The sequence below is a fragment of the Chroicocephalus ridibundus genome, chromosome 1 (genome assembly GCF_963924245.1).
Source record: "Chroicocephalus ridibundus chromosome 1, bChrRid1.1, whole genome shotgun sequence".
NCBI classification, from domain to species: domain Eukaryota; kingdom Metazoa; phylum Chordata; class Aves; order Charadriiformes; family Laridae; genus Chroicocephalus; species Chroicocephalus ridibundus.
The window spans coordinates 155,662,514-155,681,362 of NC_086284.1; the positions used below are offsets into that span (position 1 = coordinate 155,662,514).

At 37.9% G+C, this 18,849-nt stretch overlaps 1 protein-coding gene across 2 annotated transcripts in view; it reads right to left on the minus strand.

Moving 5' to 3' along the window:
• Window positions 1-6,263: 6,263 nt before the first annotated feature.
• SYT10 (synaptotagmin 10) overlaps window positions 6,264-18,849 on the minus strand; it is a 49,377-nt gene continuing 36,791 nt past the window's right edge. Inside the window, exons 7-8 of one of the 2 annotated variants that reach the window (XR_010069024.1) lie at window positions 18,542-18,683; window positions 6,264-17,963 (exon numbers count right to left, since the gene is read on the minus strand). Coding sequence is in view for 1 of the 2 variants with exons in the window: in XM_063319579.1 (XP_063175649.1) it covers window positions 18,612-18,683 (72 nt within the window). In the remaining variant the exon portion in view is untranslated. Of the gene's footprint in view, window positions 18,684-18,849 lie in introns of both variants that reach the window. The other variant, XM_063319579.1, reaches the window with a different exon arrangement.

Genomic DNA, 18,849 nt, shown 5'->3' on the forward strand with positions numbered 1-18,849 from the left:
CAACTTCTTTGGACAAACCAATTATTTAGACATATCTGCCAGTCTGTAGTGTTAAGCCCACAAAGTTGTATGAACAAAACCAAGCAACGGCAGCTGTGGAACACTTACAAAATCAAAATTGCATGACTTTCACTAGAATTAGGTATGTTCCATTTCCCTCCCTTTCCCTTCCCCTTCCCCTTTTTTTGCTCACTCCTCGTCATTCTAGTTAGGTTGGAAGTGTTGTTGAACAAGAGCAGATACTGATGGGCAAGGCAGATAGTCACCCTTGCAACTGAAAACGACGTTGATGGGAAACAGCATGTTTCTGGGTTGTGATGGCGGGATTCTGCTTCTGCATGGAATACTGGAGTTGGGTGTAAGCAGTTGCTTTAAGGATAGGACATGGTCTTTCTTACACAGTGGAAGAAGATAGACCAGCATCCCTCACTATCTTCTACAACTGTGGTATGCCAGAGCTGCAGTCATTTGGAGGAAAGTGGGCGTTTCCTGTTATGTTCTTCCTCTTGATGCAGGTAGGGGGGTAGAGAAGATAGAGAGGAAAAGGGCTAAGCTTTGCCTTCTTTCAAAGTATCATTTCAAATGGAAATGACCTGGATTTTGAGGAAAGAATAACTTGTCATGAGGAGAGTCGTCACATGTGCTTTCCTTCCTGAAGCAAAAACAGAAGCCATGAAGACAGTGAAATGTCACAGATTACACTTACTTCCCCAGGCTGATCCTGAATTTTGTAAGTTCTTCCCCTGGGGAGAGAAGTGAGGATCAGTCCAGTCACTTAAATACCAACCGTGAAGGGTGAAGGAAAGGAGCCAATTGAACAGTGCAGGAGGCTTTTGGGTGACATGCTTGAAAGGGAACAATACAATAGTTCCTTTCGGTACAATCCCACAGCTTGCTGTGGTATGGTCTCTAGTGGAAACAAACCAGGAGTTTATATTCATTGATAAGCAGAAAAGAATATAGATGTGAGTTTTCTATCCACATGTACTATTCCTGAGGTAAGAGAAAAAAATAAACACTTTAAAAGAATTTAATTTCATAATATGTTTACACAGTCATTCATACAGCGAGCACTTTTAAAACATTACTTACGGATTTTCAATTAGATTTCTGAAAGCTATGCTTGATATCATTTTACTTGAGCATGCAGCCTGTATTTGTCTGCATAATATAACTTAAATATCCAAATTCAATTAGAACTCAATGTAAATATTTAAATCCAATTATTACTAGCAGGCAAGCACACAGATAAATATTACCAGACAACAATGTCAGTCAAAATTACGCATAATTCACTGCACTTGGAGGACAATCAGAGTTTATATGAGCTTGTGAGTTCTTTATGCAATAAAATGGGTACTGAAATTACCTCGTATTACCACACTGTAGGCAGGTTATCACAATCAACTAAGACGTCATGTGGGCCCCTGGATGGGAAGCATCAGACAGCTTTACTTCTCTCATTTAAAACAATTAGGAACCAGGCTCTACTGCTATTCAGATAAATGGATCTATCTGCTTGACTGCCACTTGTTTTTCTGCTAGAGATATTTATGTAAAGTGACTTTAAAATCAGGCCAAGGGAACTAATGGGAGTCAGATGAGAGCAACACAACATTGTGTAGTTTGACAATACGTTTTGTTTTCTTCTTCTTATCTATCCTGGATTTCTTCCTTCTGTCTCACCCCAAAGGCTGCTTCTCTGAAATATCCTGAATGGTGGTTGAATTTATGGTTATGCTGATCTCATTAAAGAGCATTTGTGACACAGCTAAACCATGTGAACCAGTTTCTGCTGCCAATGAAAATGTTTGTGAGACAACAAGAATTATCCGCTGTGTTATTGCAGTGGATGGTCATTTTGAATGCATATGTGATCTCACAGAGCTTGGGAAGAAGAGGAGGGAATATTTTTTTTTATACTTTCCACAGTTCTACACTTGTGTGACAAGTTCAATTCCCAACCTTTAAGCTTAGTGGATTGAGTTTATCAGGTTTTAGGAATAAAGAACTGATCAAGAGTTTAGGAATAAAGCACAGACATGCATTTCCTAGATCGTCTACACCACTTTTTAGCCAGCAGCCACAACTCTAAACCAAAGTTTTTCTACAGCTTCCTCCCGTGAAACATTTCTGCTTCTGATTTTCTGCTTGGTTGTAATTTGTTAATGGTAAGGAAGGTGGTGGATGACTATCTAAGATGGCTAGCTGACTTGTTTCAGGCTGACTTGGTATCAGAGGGATTTTAGCAGGACGTTTCCTTAACAAAAAGTATTTCATGATTTTTAATTCAAGGATGTCTGAAACTGATAGTTATGACCGTTTTTAACAAGTTGGCTTTCACAAACATATCTTAAAGGACAAGTCCAAAGGGCAGAGAAGCTTATTAGGCAGGTTTGTTTGTGGACTCAATGGACAAAGAGCTCAGAAATTAAGAGCTCAAATGTCAAGAATTCCCAAATGTAAATTCTAAATTAAATAAAATCTAAGTGAGCCATACTTCTATTTTGTTAGTTTCGTCTATATTTAAGTGCAACACTATTATCATATTTCAATATTTTCAGGATTTTTTGTATTATCGACAAAATTGGTATTCAATGAGTAAAACACAATCAGCTTTGCATAAAACATGTCTATCCAATCCTACTATTGAAAAGATTTTACAAATAATTTTTTTTTATATAACATCACATATGGTATTTAATATGTAAAGTCTCAGGTCTTGACTTGATTCTTGCATCTCTGTGAGTCCTTCATATTAGATAACCTTATGGAAAGTTTTGTTTGGTCACTCCAAAGAAAGTTTTGATCCTGAAAGGCTCTATCACAGAATCACGGAATTTTTCAGAGTTGGAAGAGACCTCTAGAGATCATCTAGTCCTACTCCCTGCTAAAGCAGGATTGCCTAGAGCACATTACTCAGGACTGCATCCAGGCGGGTCTTGAAAATCTCCAGAGAAAGGGACTCCACAGCCTCCATGGGCAGCCTCTTCCAGTGCTCTGTCACCTTCACCGTAAAGAAGTTTTTTCTCATATTTGATTGGAACTTCCTATGTTCCAGCTTGTGCCCATTAGCCCTCGTCCTGTTTGTTCTCATCCCCTCTATGTTTGAAATTCCGTTAGAGTTGGGACAGGCAACAAAGTCTTGTCGATCTCACTTACTTTTTGAAGCAAAGCAATTTTCTTCACCATTTTCCTTGAGAAGTAGCATTAGAGCAAAGAGACTTTATATTGAACAGCTATAGAAGAAATCAAAATGGGAAACTGTGGCTGGTCATCTTAACTGGAAATGCACTACTCCATGGGATGTATGACACTGACACAAAGGGAAGTGCTGTTTTTTGAAGAAGTGTAGTGTGAAGCCTGAAGACATAAAAAATAGATGCTGGAGAAGGCAAAAAGCCACCTGAGCGGGAGTGAATATGCTTACCACTTCAGCAGAAGAGCTTAGGCTGTGATTGCTGCATTTTAAAATTCCAAAGGGGAGAGTAATTGAGCAATTTAAGCATGGTGGGCATGTTAAGCAAAATCAGTGCGTGTGCAAATCAGAGCACTCGCACTGCTCCCAAAATACCACCTTCAGAATGTGACAAGTGATAAAGATTTCTGTCTTTATACTGCCATAGACTTAAAGCTTTTAAAAATAATCTGTTTTGTATGATTATAACCAGCATTGGGATCAACTGAACTGCATATAAGCAACACAGAGAATGGAGTTCATGCAGGACCTTTTGTTCTAAAAATACATATGTCTGTCATTTGAGTTAAAAAACAGATTATGTTATCTACAACAGTAACAGCAGGAGGGCTTTTATTCAACTTTCAGAATGACATAGTAGGCAGTATTGTGAGAAAATAATAATTCTGTTTCCTTATCTGAACCAATGTGCTTTAACAGGATAAGAGGGCAGTACATATATATGTTAAAATTCTTTTTCTGCCTTCATATGCATAACAACTTTTCCTCTGGGAGACTCTCATATAATCCGTGCAAAGTACAAGTCCATCTAGGGGAATGGTAGTTTTGTGGCCTAGAAGACAGGAAATATGGATTCGGTTCTGATTCCTGATTTTCTCTGCATCACTTTTAATGTGGTAATTGCGTGCATTGACTGAGACAGAGAGCTCTTCTCTGCATGTAAGAATATCAATAATTTGTGAAATTATATCATGTTTATTTTTCACTGGGCTAAAGGGTATAACACTATGGCTTTTTACAGGAGCCATTCTCCTCTCCTGAAGTCAGTAACTGTTTTCATGTATTTCTCAGGCAAGATGGAAAGGGAGGTGACAGCCACCAAGTTTCCCCAAACCACAAGGTTGCCTGAAAACAGATGGTAGTCTGGAAACAACATATTGTGGTGCATCATGAGCCCTTTCACTTGCAGGAGCAGGTGTGGGAGAGGGGTACGGGCAAAGTTTCCCACCATGCAGCATGACCTGAGCCCCATGCTGGGGCCAGTTTGGGGGCATCTATACTGCAGGAAGACATCTGTACCACCAGCCTGACACCCCTCCTCATGCGTTGGGGAGCTGAGGAGGAGCCACCACACTGCCCTGGAGAATGCCCATATCTTGCTTCTTGATTGGAGCAGGACTCATAGAAAGGCTAAAATCTCTCAGAGCCTTGTTTGCCCTCCGTTCTTCTCCTATTTTCCTGACAAATCTGCTCCTGTTTTCCCTTCAGGTTCTTGTACTGTTCTGAGTTGCACATTCTCCAGCTCCTCTGTGGGCTAGTAAATTTGATTATTGTCAGGAATGCAGAAACATTCAGGAATGATTGAAGTAGAAGAATTAGGACTTAAGAGGAAATAATACTGCACAAACTGCAATGAAATCCTACAGAAGGTGATACTGTTTCTGTGTGAAATACAGCTAATTTTCCAAAATAAATTGTACTACTCAGAACCATCAGAACCCATCCCTCTAATAAAAATGAGTATTTGATATATTAAAGAGGAAATATTAAGATTAAAGGCAAAGGCAAACTGGAATGACATTACCCTTGCTAGATAAAGACAAGCATTTTGTCAAAGAAAACTGAATCTTTCAATCACAGATGTAAACCAAGTCCCTGAATTGAAGCGGAGAACAGAATTGCATTTAATATCTTACCAGAAATTTGACTTAGCATAGATTAACGCCCAGCCAGCAGAGATCAGAAACAGGATTGGAACCTCAATACTATATATCTAATTTCACGTCAGGAGAATTACAAAAGCCTACCAAGGGGCAATTGCTTGTAGGTTGAACTTGGATACTATTTTTCTCCAGACAATATTTTCCAGGGCTGCAGATATGCTACAGGGGTGTTTTTTTCCCAGTTTTTATCAGATGCAATTAAGCAGTTGCTAGAATGAGAAAAGATCACATCCAGCTGAAACTGAACGCTTGCAGTTTAGGTTTCCTGTTTAAACAGTGCTATCTTGATAACTGCAAATAAAGTGTCTGACATGCTTGATCCCGTCTACCCTGGATCACCATTGCTTCATAACGTGTTGTCATTAGCACCAATTCAACTTAAACATAAATTAAGCTGTGTCCAAATCTGGCTTTTTTTTTCCTTTGCATGGTGGTAAAATTCTTGTCTGTTTGATCTATGTGATTAGGCAACTAGGAACAAGGAAGTTGGAAATTAGGCTTAGTTCTCTTCAGTGAAATACTTCAATAATCTTAAATACTTTAATAATCTTAAATTGAATAATTAACCCATCATTTAAAATATGTTCTACTGACTTTGAAGATTACAGTAAACAATACTGTAGCAGAAAATGGAAGATAATGTGAAAAGCATTACACAAAGTACTAGTTAATAATGGAGCTGCTTGATTTAATTGCTTCCATTTAAAGATATTCTGTCATCAACCCTGCAAAGCTGGTGGCAAAAATGTCCTACACGTCCTCATGGTGTAAGATTTTAAAGTAACAGATTCATGAGAAGAAAGGATTTTGTAATGATGCCTGGGATCAAAAGGTTAAGAAGGCTGCTCTTCCCACCCATGGAAATGAAAATGAACTGATATTTCTGTTTTAGACTTGATCTTAAGGCATCAACTCAATGGGAATACGCTGTAGGTGCACAAGGAATTCCAACATGGAAAAGGGAGAGGATAAATAGGAAAAGATGAACTCTGCAATTATAATCCACTGATCTCTATTTACTTTTGAATAGTTTGCTTTTGTAAGAAAGACCAAAAAATGAATAATTTTAATCACTTTATTTCTGGTTCAAAATACATATGAAACAATTAGAATAAAATTATTTCAAATGAGTTCTTTTCTTTTTCTTGTCTTTTTAAATATAAAATTATCACAAACTGTACACTTCATAACATCTTTTGAGGTTTCATTGTTACATATTTTTTTCAGAACTGACAGATAGATTCACACTTTCTAGAGAATACATTGTAAAAATACTGAAATGTGTTACAGTTCTCAAAGGCTAGTGCAAAAAAAACCCATTTACTATCAGTAGTACAATTTTATGCTGTCAAGTTTCACAAATGGCCATTTAGCGCATACAAAAAGCCAGTAACACAAGTTCAAAAAGTTTTGTTTTCTTGTCTCTATAACGCAGAAGCCAAGGATATTGACTTGAACAATGGCTAGGTATCAAATCACAGACTTCATTTAAAAAGTCACATCATGAACACTGAATAAAGGGTACTAAAACAGTCAGGTATTCAATATTAGATCTTGGTCAGCCAACACCACATAGCAAGAAGAGACAAAATCTTAGAAGAACTCTGCAGTTCTTTGTAAGCTACATAGACTTGGCAACATTTCTGATCTAATCATAAAGATTATTTTAAAGGTAGGGAGTTCTATTAGAGTTTGGGCCAGTTAGGGTCTAATCCAGAACCCCACGTTGTCACAGCAAAGATGCTTATTCCGACATTTTTATTGGACTGGGTGCTTTCTTTTAATATTTCAAAATATTAAGTGTTAAAATATGGAGGATTTTAAAATTTTTTTTAATTTTATTTGTCAATGCTTCCTATGGCCAGGAACTCCAATTTAACTTCCTACCTTTTGAAGCATACACTCTGGAGAATGCCTTCCCCGCAAACAAGCATATACTAGAAAAACGTAATGTTCTGTGCTGAAGAAAAGATGTGGCTAATTTCTGTATTGTGCTCCCCCTGCTTCAGTTCTTGTGAGGAGCGCACTGAAGCCAGCTGGCTTGAACGCAGTGCGGACTACAAGCTCACGAGAAGAAAGGAGAAGCTTTTTGGGACTCCCCTTGCAGTGGCTAGAGGAGCACCTGGCTGGCGCAGAGGGGCTGGCGCTGCAGTCCTGCTGCCTGAGGTGGTGAGGACTGGGCAGAGCAGGACAATGAAGAAATGCACTTTGGCTTTGCCCACTCTCTTCCCAGCTAGCATGGCTACACTAGCCTGGAGGGTGCTGAGATGTGCTTTTAGCATAGACTAGCTGTGAGACTCCCCACACCACCCCGTTCCCAGCCAGCAAAGCACCTGAGCGGCTGCTCTGCTCAGGGTGCGTGCCCAAGCCATTGTGACTTCACAGGGACTCGACTAGCAGGTCATATTTAAAAACTATTTCATGTGATTTGCTGAACAAATGCCCTCATGATCTCCACCAGAATGGTGAGAAAACACAAGTCAGAAGTGCGTCTCCAGATCAGGACGCCAACAGTGCCTACTTGTAGGGTAGAGAACTAGCCATATCCCATCCTTAGACGTATGCATGTAAGTCCAATGTATCCTACTGAGACTACTCACCTAAATAGAGAAGAATAGAAAGAATGTAGACTCACACTCGGAAGAAAAAGAAACAAGAAACAATATGAAATATATATCTATACTTTTTCCTTTCCTTGAGAAATAGTTTTCTATTTATTTAACAAAAGTAAATTTTGTTCAATATTTTTCCATAGAAATATAGAGTGAAAAGAAGTGCTTTATGTCTGTTGTGCAACAGGACTATCTAAGTGTTACGTATTAAAGGTTTAGTCTATACAGACACCCTCTGAGCTTCAATAACAAGACAGCATCTTGTGGAAAACTGTAGGCCACCATTACAAAGGAAAAATCTAGTAAAAATACATCTGACCTCCATGCCTGACTACAGAGACCAGGCATTTTTATTTAACAAATCAGGCAGCTGAGGCTCATATTTCTTACTGGTATTAGTAAAATCAGCATTTGCAATAATAGTTCATACCCTAGAGATGCACTGAAGACTTTTAACGTAGTCGAAATTGTCAGCAAGCCACAAACATCCATGGTGGATATAAGAGAATTCATTCTGCTTGCCTTGAGGCTCCTTTCCGGGTTCATTTCATAAGATGCTGCGATGCATCATCAAATGCAACCTGAAGCAAAGCCAATGAAATCAATAGCAGTGCTTCTGCTCGATTTCAATGGTGGGCTGGTCAAGCGTGTAATGCTGTGCTTTGAAATGAAATGACATATTAAAAAGACCTACAGAGTAATTTTGCTGGATATACTTAATGGACTATTGCCATGATAATAAAAAAATATTTTTATTTTAATTAACACAAGAACAATTGTCATATAAAGTAGCAAGTGATAGACCTAAAACAAAGTTCCTTTTGGAAGCATGTTATAATTCTTATATATTGGAAATAAGGTAATGAATAGATTTTGGTAAGCTTTTGTAGCAATGCAAAATGTATAAATGTGTATTGTTAAAACTACAGATTAAAAGGCTGAATTTAATAACTTTTTTTGTGCTATATTATTTCAATAAATATTAAAGCTACATTAGGTACATTTACCATTTTATGTTTTTCTTGAGATAGCCCAAAAAAGATAGGTGAATTATTCTAATTCTATTTCAAAAAAAGAAAAAAAAAACCACAGAAAAAGCAAAATGTCTTTTCATCAGCATCTTTATATTTTGCTGCCACAGATATTTTTGCTAAAAGGCTTTTTAATTTTTTTGCGTCAATATTATTTTCAGTGCATGAGTAGACTGGTACTTTAGTACCACTTTTTGCCCTGCTAGAGATTCAATTATGAAGTTTTGCCTTAAGAAAAAATTCATTTTTAAGAACAGTACAGAACACGATGCAAAATATTCTAAAAGATGCCTTGGAATAATTTGAATGAAATCTCTTTTCTCACCACAGATTGCTCGTTATCGAGCCCTCTTAAGGTAGGACTGCTCTTTGACTTCATAGGCTGCCCTGTTTCTGGAGGGCATGCAGAATTAGACCCAAGATTTTAGAGGTTAATCCTCAGAGCTTCTCTGAAACCTGGCTATGACCTACAATTGTCTGTCTGCTACTGGCAAGTAGCTAAAGTGCAATAGTGCCAGGCTCCCTTTCCGAATAATGCAGAAAAAGTCTAGCTATGCAGATCCAGTTGCTGGCTAAGATACAGCTATACTTTTTCATTAGTGATTTTGATTCTCTGGCCCAAAGTTACCTTGGTGGACTAAGAACTGAAAAGGTTGTAGATTTAAATAGATGAATCAAGTTCTTGTGCTATAAGGATAATTAGGATCGTTAAACACTTATACTATATAAAGCTTGAAAGGAATAAGTGTAAGAGAGTAAAGTGCTCTTTGGAGAGTCTATGAAATCTCCTTTTTCATTTCCTGTGGTAGCCAAATTTCCATTTACATAAAGAAGAAAGACACACCCACCCACACATACCCATTTGCCAGAAATAACTACAGATGGCAATGCTATGTCTTGGTCAACTATGCACTCATTTCCCTCATAACTATTATTATGCAATTAAGCCTCAAAAAAACGCGGTGAGGGAAGCAATGGTCCTCTATTGATCAGTGATTTTCAGTAAGAGGCATCTACTCCCAGGGTGAAACAATCAGAGTACACCCAGTGCTATGTGACAATTTAGGACAAAGGAATAAGAGTTCATTATTCAGCCGAACCTCCATGAATAGTAAGAACAGGAGGAGATGGGACTTGTCTGGAACATCAGTTCCAGGACCCTATTCATACACAAAGACCTGTGGGATATTAAGTGAGAAATACACCATAATCACGACCTCAGTTTTGTGAGTCATCGGAGAATTAGCACCTGCAACAGCCCAGTGACTCCTCCACTGTTGTGTGACATTAGTTTAGGCTTGACATGAAAACAAAACCAATACCTTGTGTATCCCAGCAGCATTTTTAGAGGTGTTTCCTATTGGTAATTCAAGTACTGATTGTCAGAAGCTTTGAAAATGTGAAGAGATGACATTATATAAAAATGATTTTTCACCTATTGGAGATTTCCCAACCTATGCCAAGTGTGAATAAATAGGAGACCATTAGAGCATCTAGAGAGGAACGCATCTGAGCACATGCCTTTGCCTCGTATGCTGTATGAGAAAGATCGGAGGGGGAGGAGGAGCTATGAGCAGCTACCAGTGCTCTTTGCACTGTGAATCCTCTGGGATCAGGATCTGTAGGGCAGAGGGCTGTTTCTATTTTAAGAACAGACCCAAATTCTGCAACATGGCTCCCACTACCCTTGTGAGCTTGCAAATGGCTGTACAAGATAAGAGGTAGGGGAATTACATCAAAAATCTCTTTCTTTCTTTGGAAGTGTTTGCTACACACACATTTTTGACTACTGAAAATACTCTCAATTCACCCTCTCAATTCACCCCCTTTTTATATTTTCCACTTTTTTTTTTAACAGGTTTTTTCTGGAGAGCTCTTTACATGATGAATAGGCTTTCCCCCTCCTCTCTTCTCTCATGTTCATGGCTCAGATGCCACAAAAGTTTTTAAATATCTTCTTGTTCTATCCTCTTCTCTTCTGATGCAATTATCAGTCTCAACTCATAGTATATTGAAAAAAAAAAAAAATTCCACCCTTTTTCTCCCTCCTCTTGTAGACTATATTTATAGAAATGTATTTGTTCACAAAAACAACTAACAACCCTCCCCTGAAATTTGCCTAGAAACCACCCTGAAAAATGGATTCCTTTATGGTGATGTTAATCTTAACTGTCTAAAATGCCTTGTCTGTTATGTTGACAATCATTTGTTAGAACATCTCTGATATTAGGAATCACACAGGGACCAGGCAAGTAAGAATTCTGTACCTGCAGAAATATATTGTTTTATAATAGGAAATATATAATAGCCTTTCTATTTAACCCTAAGAGGTCTCCAGATATCCAGTACTAAATTTATACACTCTTCTACACAAGAAAGCAACTTTAAGGCATGCTCTAAAGCTTTATTTATTTTTACTGAAAGTTTTGATTTTCCTCCTTTTTTTTTTCCCTCGTGAGTAGATGCACAGATAGATTTGCCTTACCTCAGGGGTTTGAATGTCTAAGGTAAGAAAAGATCCCAAACTATTTAAGACATCGGTCTTTCCAAAGCATTTCTATGCTTGTATTTTGAGGGAGGGGAAAACTGTATACAGGGTAGGTTGCTGCAATGAAAACATGTTGCTGGCACTCCTGCTGTGCCCTGGGTAGCGAATGAGTGGCAAAGCTCCCTGTGAACTCTGAAGTTGTCATGAAATAGCTATGCCTTCATCCTTTCCTAGGTCTGTCTTCAGTTCTCTTTTCATGTCAGGCTTCCTGACTTCTCCTATCCAGCGGAGAGGCAGGATTTCACAATTCTCCTGTAATTATTGCTGGGCTCTGGGACACTGCCTGTGTCTGTAGTAACTGTGCTAGCCCAGACAGTCTGAATGGATTTGCAACTTTTCTTTCAGGGAGTCCGTGAATACTCCACTTCATTAAAAAAAGAATGCTATTTAAATATTTAAGTTAAAATATGTAAGCTTAAATATTTCAAATAAGTGGATTTTTAAATAACAGTCTATATGCATACCTGTCCCGCGTCAAGCTTTCCCATCCATTAATGGGAAAGTAACCCAGCCTAATTTCTCTGTAAACTATAGCATCAGCTTGCACCCCAGCCTGCTTAGACAAAAATCTTGTCTATCCTGAAACAGATCTCTTGATCATTCCCATGCTTTCTTTTCCTATGCCTGCTTGGGTTTTCACCATTTTAGATGAGATGCATTTTTCAGACGACTGTAGCATCAGTAGAATTTCCCGGGCCACCAGGATGGACATTAACGTTCTGTAAATCTCACTTTCTTCTAAGAGGCGCTCCCTTGTCAAACATTTTCTGCCTGTTGTTCTTTTTCCCCTAATGCCTACTTATTGAACTCACCTAATTCAAGACCAATAGCCAAGTCAACCTATTGTATTTATAAATTATTACAGAGCAGTTCCACTTTCATCGCAGCAGCTATGTGACTTCCTGCAGATCCAGCTTTCAGAGCACACTGTCTTGAATTATGTATCAGGGAGCCGGTATGCCTTCCCCACCGCAGAGAGCTTTGGTACTCTGATAACTTATGTAACCTGTATTTATATTTATTAGTTATATTTTGACAGTGTTGATACAGAGGGTCTTCAGTAGTGCTGACATGGCTCACCAACAGGGGCTTTGCAATACAGAGCACTGTACGAAATGTCCTCCCTTGGATGGATAAGGCACCAACGCTTGCCCTTAGTATCAACAAAGTGAATAGTCCTCATGATGGTACAGCGCAAAGCTTTAATTGATTTTTCCTGTTCTGCAAATTTAACACGCTTTGTGCCTTTCCTGAGGACTGAGTCCCATGTAACATAAGAGTCGCAGTCTATGCTTGGGTGGAAAAATTTTACATAGCAATACCAGAGGCATTCTCCTCTCTGAGCCAGTAAAGAAGAGGTTTCCCAGCAACAGCAACATTGTAGAGGTACTATCAGATAAAACATAAAATCACAGCCCTGAGCACTTGCTATCATCAAGCATCCCCTAGCACTCAGTGCAAGGCTGAAGGTGTTAGTTCCATTTTCCTGGCCAGATTCCCCTGTGATATTTAAATCCCACCTGCAGCTTCACTTCTCCCTTAGAGTTCCAGCTCTTGGTTTCCTGCGTGCTTTTAAAAAGCCACCAGTTTCCAGCTGGGGCTAAGGAAAAGGGGAATTGTGCAGGAGATATATATTAATTTGGACGAGTAAACAAAAGACATTTTTTGGAGTTAAGGTATTATTTGCCTTAGAAATGGCAAATGGCTGTGATCAGCACCTCGATTAACTCCTATACCTAATGCTGACTCTTCTTCAGGAACACCCTTCTTTCTTCCTGCATTACAGTACAGAAAGAAAGGACAAGGACTGTGAGTATTGTAATGATTACCGATTTTGAAAGGAGGATTTTCATTTCAGAGTGTTTGCCCCTGCATTGAATAGCTGTGCGCCTACTGCCATGCTTTCCTTTGTCTTTCTTAGCTCTGCGGTCTGCTCCGTGCCGTGATTTAGCTATTTTCTGACACCAGAGAGCTCAGTTTAGACTGGCAAGCCTCAGAAGCTAAGTGAAAGTCAATCTTGAGCAAAGGGTTAAACCGAGTCTCAGCTGTGGTGTGAATGAGAGAGAAAATTTTCCATCAAAACATACATTAATATTCCTGTCATATATACTATATTTTATCCATATTTTGGATGGTCTACCAGACATTACATGAGCTTTGTCCAAAAGTCACCTCACTGTCTAATTAACATATAAGTCATATTTTAACACCTACTGAATTTTCAAGCATATTCATTTGTAGAAATAAAGTCATATGTACTTTTCAGGTCAAGGAACTGTCATTCAGTACAGATTTGTTCAGTATTTATCACAAATTGGAACATATTTCTGATTAGGTGTGGGTGTTCTGTTGTAATAGAAGTGCTAAATAATAATTATACATTTCGCAAGTGCAAATACTTGTATGTGCAAATCTAGGTTTTTGCATGCTCTAATAAGGTGGTTTTCAAATTTTGCAGGCACATTTACGGATCTCTGAAAAATTTGACATTTTCAGCAGGAGAACTCTACTACTGAGTTCTAAAATAGTTACTCTTCTTTTAAATGTTTACACACTTTAAAAATATAGTCAAATGATTTCAGGTGTATAAAGCTTGTTAAATTAATGGAGTGTAATAAAAAGTTAGTACATACAAAAGTTTATAGGATACAAGCAGTTAATTGATTAAAAAGACATAGCAAAATAATCTTGGAAATAGACTATCATGTATTTGTTGTGCATCATTGTGTTAAAAACTTTCAAAAGGATGACATTGAAGCCAATTAAAAAAACTGAGAAATCGGAGAAATGGATGGAACAAATAATTCTTTTTTGGAAACTTAAAGTTTTCTTAGTATTGCTTGAAAAATGCATCCATAGAAAGAAATGAGGAAGCAATTGCTTTTCCCTTGGAAAAAGTCAATCCAACCAAACCAGTTCTTGTTTGCTCAAAATTTTCTTCAAAAATATCGAATGCGGTTGTGATTCTTCAAGAAAAATGTATAGTTTTGTTACTTAAACATAAGAAGTCAGAACAATTCCATATATTGAAGAAGAAATTTTGCAGGGGAACTTTTGTCCTGATATACTAAGTTTTGTTTTATCTTATTGGTTCTGGCCACTTTCTCTGTCCCTGACCAATATACACACCCCGGAGGTATGTATACTGCTCTTTTAATGCTTGCTAGAAGCAAAAAACCAGGATTACTGATTTCTGAATGTCTGATGATCATAAGGGACTGTGGAAAAGGGAAATTATTTCCTTCACAGCAGTTTGTAGAACGAAAATGAGTGATGTAGCTATCCTACAGCTTTTGGTCAAGACCACACAGGTTTCATCTTACTACTTTTTTAAGGCCAGGAGTCAGCTTTCAGCACTGCAGACAAAAGTTAGGGTCAAGTCTCTACTGCTTGAACAGAAGCCCAACATAGATAAAAGATGGTGGGAAAAGAGATGGTTACTTGCTGGGAGCGTGAGGGGAAAGGCCATATCGGCAGAAGTATGCGATAGAGTGATCTAAAGCTGAGATCACGGACTATAATACGTGACCTACATCTTATTGAGCATGTGCTCACCTACACTACTGTCTGCAGTGCCACTAGAATCCTAAATCTACCTGTGGTTTAGGGTCCTACTTAACATTTTGCATAGACCTAATAACAATTTTATGGTTGCTTAGAGCAAATCTAATGGTCCCTGAAAACTTATTTAATGTGGGGAAGGGAAACAGTTGCTTGAAAACAATATTTACCCAAAAGACTGGAATGGCTCATTAGATACATTTGTATGTGGGCTTTTTCACTTTACAGTGCATTATTGAAAATAAATACAAAAATTTAACAGCTCCCCTGGAACCACTTAATCCATCATGTACTTTCTCTGTACAGTTCCGTGGTTTACTGTTGTGAAAATATAAAAAAGCTCTGCAGTGCAAAATACAATTCTTATTAAGTACTGCTACTGTTTCCAGCAAATCATTTCAATAAAATAACTCAGGCATTTAGGAACGTGATTTTTTAAAACTGTTGTAAAATTACTGCAATATATTTTACACAAACCATTTGCCAGATTTGATTTTGCTCAAATTAGGCTAATGTTTGTGATATGGCAGAAATGTGGATAAGCAACAAAAAAACCATTCAGGATGGAAGCAGGGAGTTTACAACTTCTACAAATTAAAATATTTTATATTTCTTCATTAAGAGATTAATAAAGCAATATATTCAATGATTAAAACTGTGCTAAGCTTTTACTTGGTGCTTCTGTGAGTACGCTCAGAGAGTAACTTGTGAAGCAGGCTCTAAAGCCAATGGGTTGGCTATACCAAATATGTACCCTATTTTGTGAGATAGCTAAGCAAGCAGTGGAAAAAAAATAATCTTTTGCATTAATTCTATTAATCACTGATAAGGGACTCAAAATAATTAATTAAGGAATAATTTTTGAAGTTAGATGTCCTGATAATTTTGCAGCCTGATTTTATGCTAGATGCAGAGCACCCATAAGTCAAGTTTAGACACAGAAGTCATTCACTATTGTTATTAACAATACCAAAAATAACACAACAAGAGGGCACAAACTCAGCTATTATTCCTTTGGTGTTTGACAACAATTTAAATTGAAGAAAACAAATCTCGAACTACCCTTCTACATATGATGAAACATACAGGATACTCATAGAGAACAACAAAATAGTTAAAAATATGTTGCTCATTGCTGAACACTTATGCTACATTTGATCGTGAAATTCTTAGCTTTTTGGATATTAGGTGCAAAAAAGTGCAAAGAATATTTAGTTAACTGTTACAGTACCACATTACAAAAAGTATTTTCTAGGCCACAAAGGCCACTGCTGATATAATTTCTATTAAGACAAATGTATACACAAAATAGGTTTTCAGTCTCCACATATATATATATATCTATATATCTGTTTCTATATCAACCTTGCAAAATCATGATGTAGATGATCTAGGCCACAGAATCTCATGATGATAACAATGATGGGAGGAAAAAAACCCCACAGAGGAGAGCTTGTTCTACAATTTAAAAAATTACTCACCCAGAGCAAATGCAGGAATGAAATTCTGCAAGGCTGAGCTGTATTTATGGTGATGAAAATACAATCTTGAGCAGGGAGGATCAGTGTTCAGCATTACCAACCCTCTCTGGGAAAAACTGTTTCTGTCTAGAGGCCATAAATAGCAATCTGGAATGGACATTCAAAAACTTGGGTTGGAGCCTTTTCTTTTTTTTTTTCTTTTTCCTTTTTTTTTCTTTTTTAATTTGAAAAGAATGTCTGAAAGATTTATTTATTTCTTTGCTTGCTTGCTGTGTTTGTAGGCACAGAAGGCAAGGTATAAAACATGCCTCCTTTTTTGCCTTAGAAACACCTGTAATGTTAAGACCAGCCTTCCTAAATTTCCTGGAGCCGTTAAGACACTTGAAGGCGTATTTGACTGTCTTAGAGATTAGTTAGCAGAATGGAGGGACCGGACCTTTATAAATGTATTCTGTGTCAACCAGGCCAAGCTAATCAAGACAAAACAGTTCTTCAGAAGTCTGTCTAAACTGCCTTTTCCCTTCATAACTAGATTAATTCTCACAAATTCTTCGATCATCATAAACCAATCTTCCATTGGCATTTTTGTCGTGTATGACACTTTTCTTCCTTAAAAATGCTGTTTTGGAAAATATTACCTTCTCAGTTTTCTTTTTACTTTACAAAGATACAAAAAGAGCCACCACCTCAACTTTTTTCTATTTGCAGTTCAGCTTTCAAAATCTCAGCCCCAATCATGCAGTCTTTGCCATGTTCTTCACAGAAAGAAAAAAACCCAGAAAACAAACAAACAAACAAAAATAACTATCTGATTGAGGTAAACTGCAGTGTTAAAAAGAGCTAAATCCACAAAATAATGTGTAGTTCTCTTACAGTTTCTAAAGCAGCTCACTTCAGCCAATAGGTTTTTTGCATTTGCTGTCACTATGTATCCTAATAAATGAGTTTACTAGTTTATAAAATTGTGACATTTCAATTTATCTCTCTCCATATATTGACACAAAACATATCTCAAATTCATATTTAGCATATAATTCTAGAGGCGTGCAGCCAGGGACCAGAAACTATTCCACATGAGCTATGCACTTAGTCAAAATAACTTCAAAGAAATCTAATACTGTCACATTAAATCAAGAATCAGAAAACCATTGTGCGTAACTGCAGTTTTTGGTCATTATTTCGAACAGCTGAAATACACTTAATCAATTCCTTTACTTCAGAGCATTCTCTCATCTACAGTTGGACCTGCGTAAAGATCAAGTAAGGACTGCATGATGCCAGCAGCAAATGGGCTCCTTTGAAGGGGCTGGATGCACCTCATCAGGAGACACCTACATCTCTGCGGAGCTGCATTGACTTCCACACAACTCATTGCAGACATTAGTTTCCCACAACGATACCCGTACATGCACTGCTCGGTGCCATGCAGAGACATCCAGACTCGCTCTTCATCAGCTGGTGGGTAGCTGAAGCAAAGCAGCCACAGAGTACAGCCACCTTCCTGGGCGTGCGTGGCTGGTTGTTTTGCTGGACAGGCTAAGGAGTTCCCGTAGGGACAGCCGGCATCTTGGTTGCTGGAAGATTATACCTGCATAGATCCAGTTGTGAGACCTGTTCCATATAGGCTGAACTAAAACCCAGTGAAGCCAGTAAGGTCCTTCTCATTGGCTTCAGTGGGCTTTTGATCAGCCCTTCCTCCCTGCCCAAGGAATGAACTGATTTTCCAAACAGTCAAAACATGACAACAGTTGGTTTATCATGCAACATTCGGTTTGAAGTATTATCTTGAGAAGTCATACAGGATTTAGTGCAATTTAGAAGAAATTTACTACATGAGCTATATATGACTATTTGCTCTTTCTCAAAAGAATTAGGCGTTACAACCTGCAGTGATTTTGAATTGCTTAAGGGTTTGTGGGTTTTTTTTCTGATTTCTTTGTCTAAGCAAAGATATAGGTCATATCAAAACACTGCTTGGATATAACACTGGTTATATGCCAGCAAGAAAACAGGTGAATGAATTTGTATGAGGAAGGTTTATATTTGGCTCAAGTCAACTTCATTCATAAGTTAAGAAATTATTATAAACTGTAATATAAGACTCAGAATAGGAAAAATGTGTTTTAATAAAAAAATATGGATACAGTTCATCTGCGGAAGCCAAACCTTCTTTTTATGTAGATGTGAGCTACAAGGGAGCTTTGAACACTGGACATGATGAATCCACTCCTGTTCCCTAGGGCGTAAGCGGTGGTTTTGGTGATGAACAAGATCCCTGGCTATCAAAACTGGTTGCTCGGCCAGGTAACTGCAAGAAAAGTGTTAGTTTTACAAATGTCATCATATCTGGATGTGCATCATACTCATTTCAGAGGATAAGAGACTCCCTCAAAAAAGAACACAAATCACACCTAGAACCTTTCTGGATCAAAGTTTCCAGCAGAACTAATAATGGAAATAAAATCCCTAAAGTG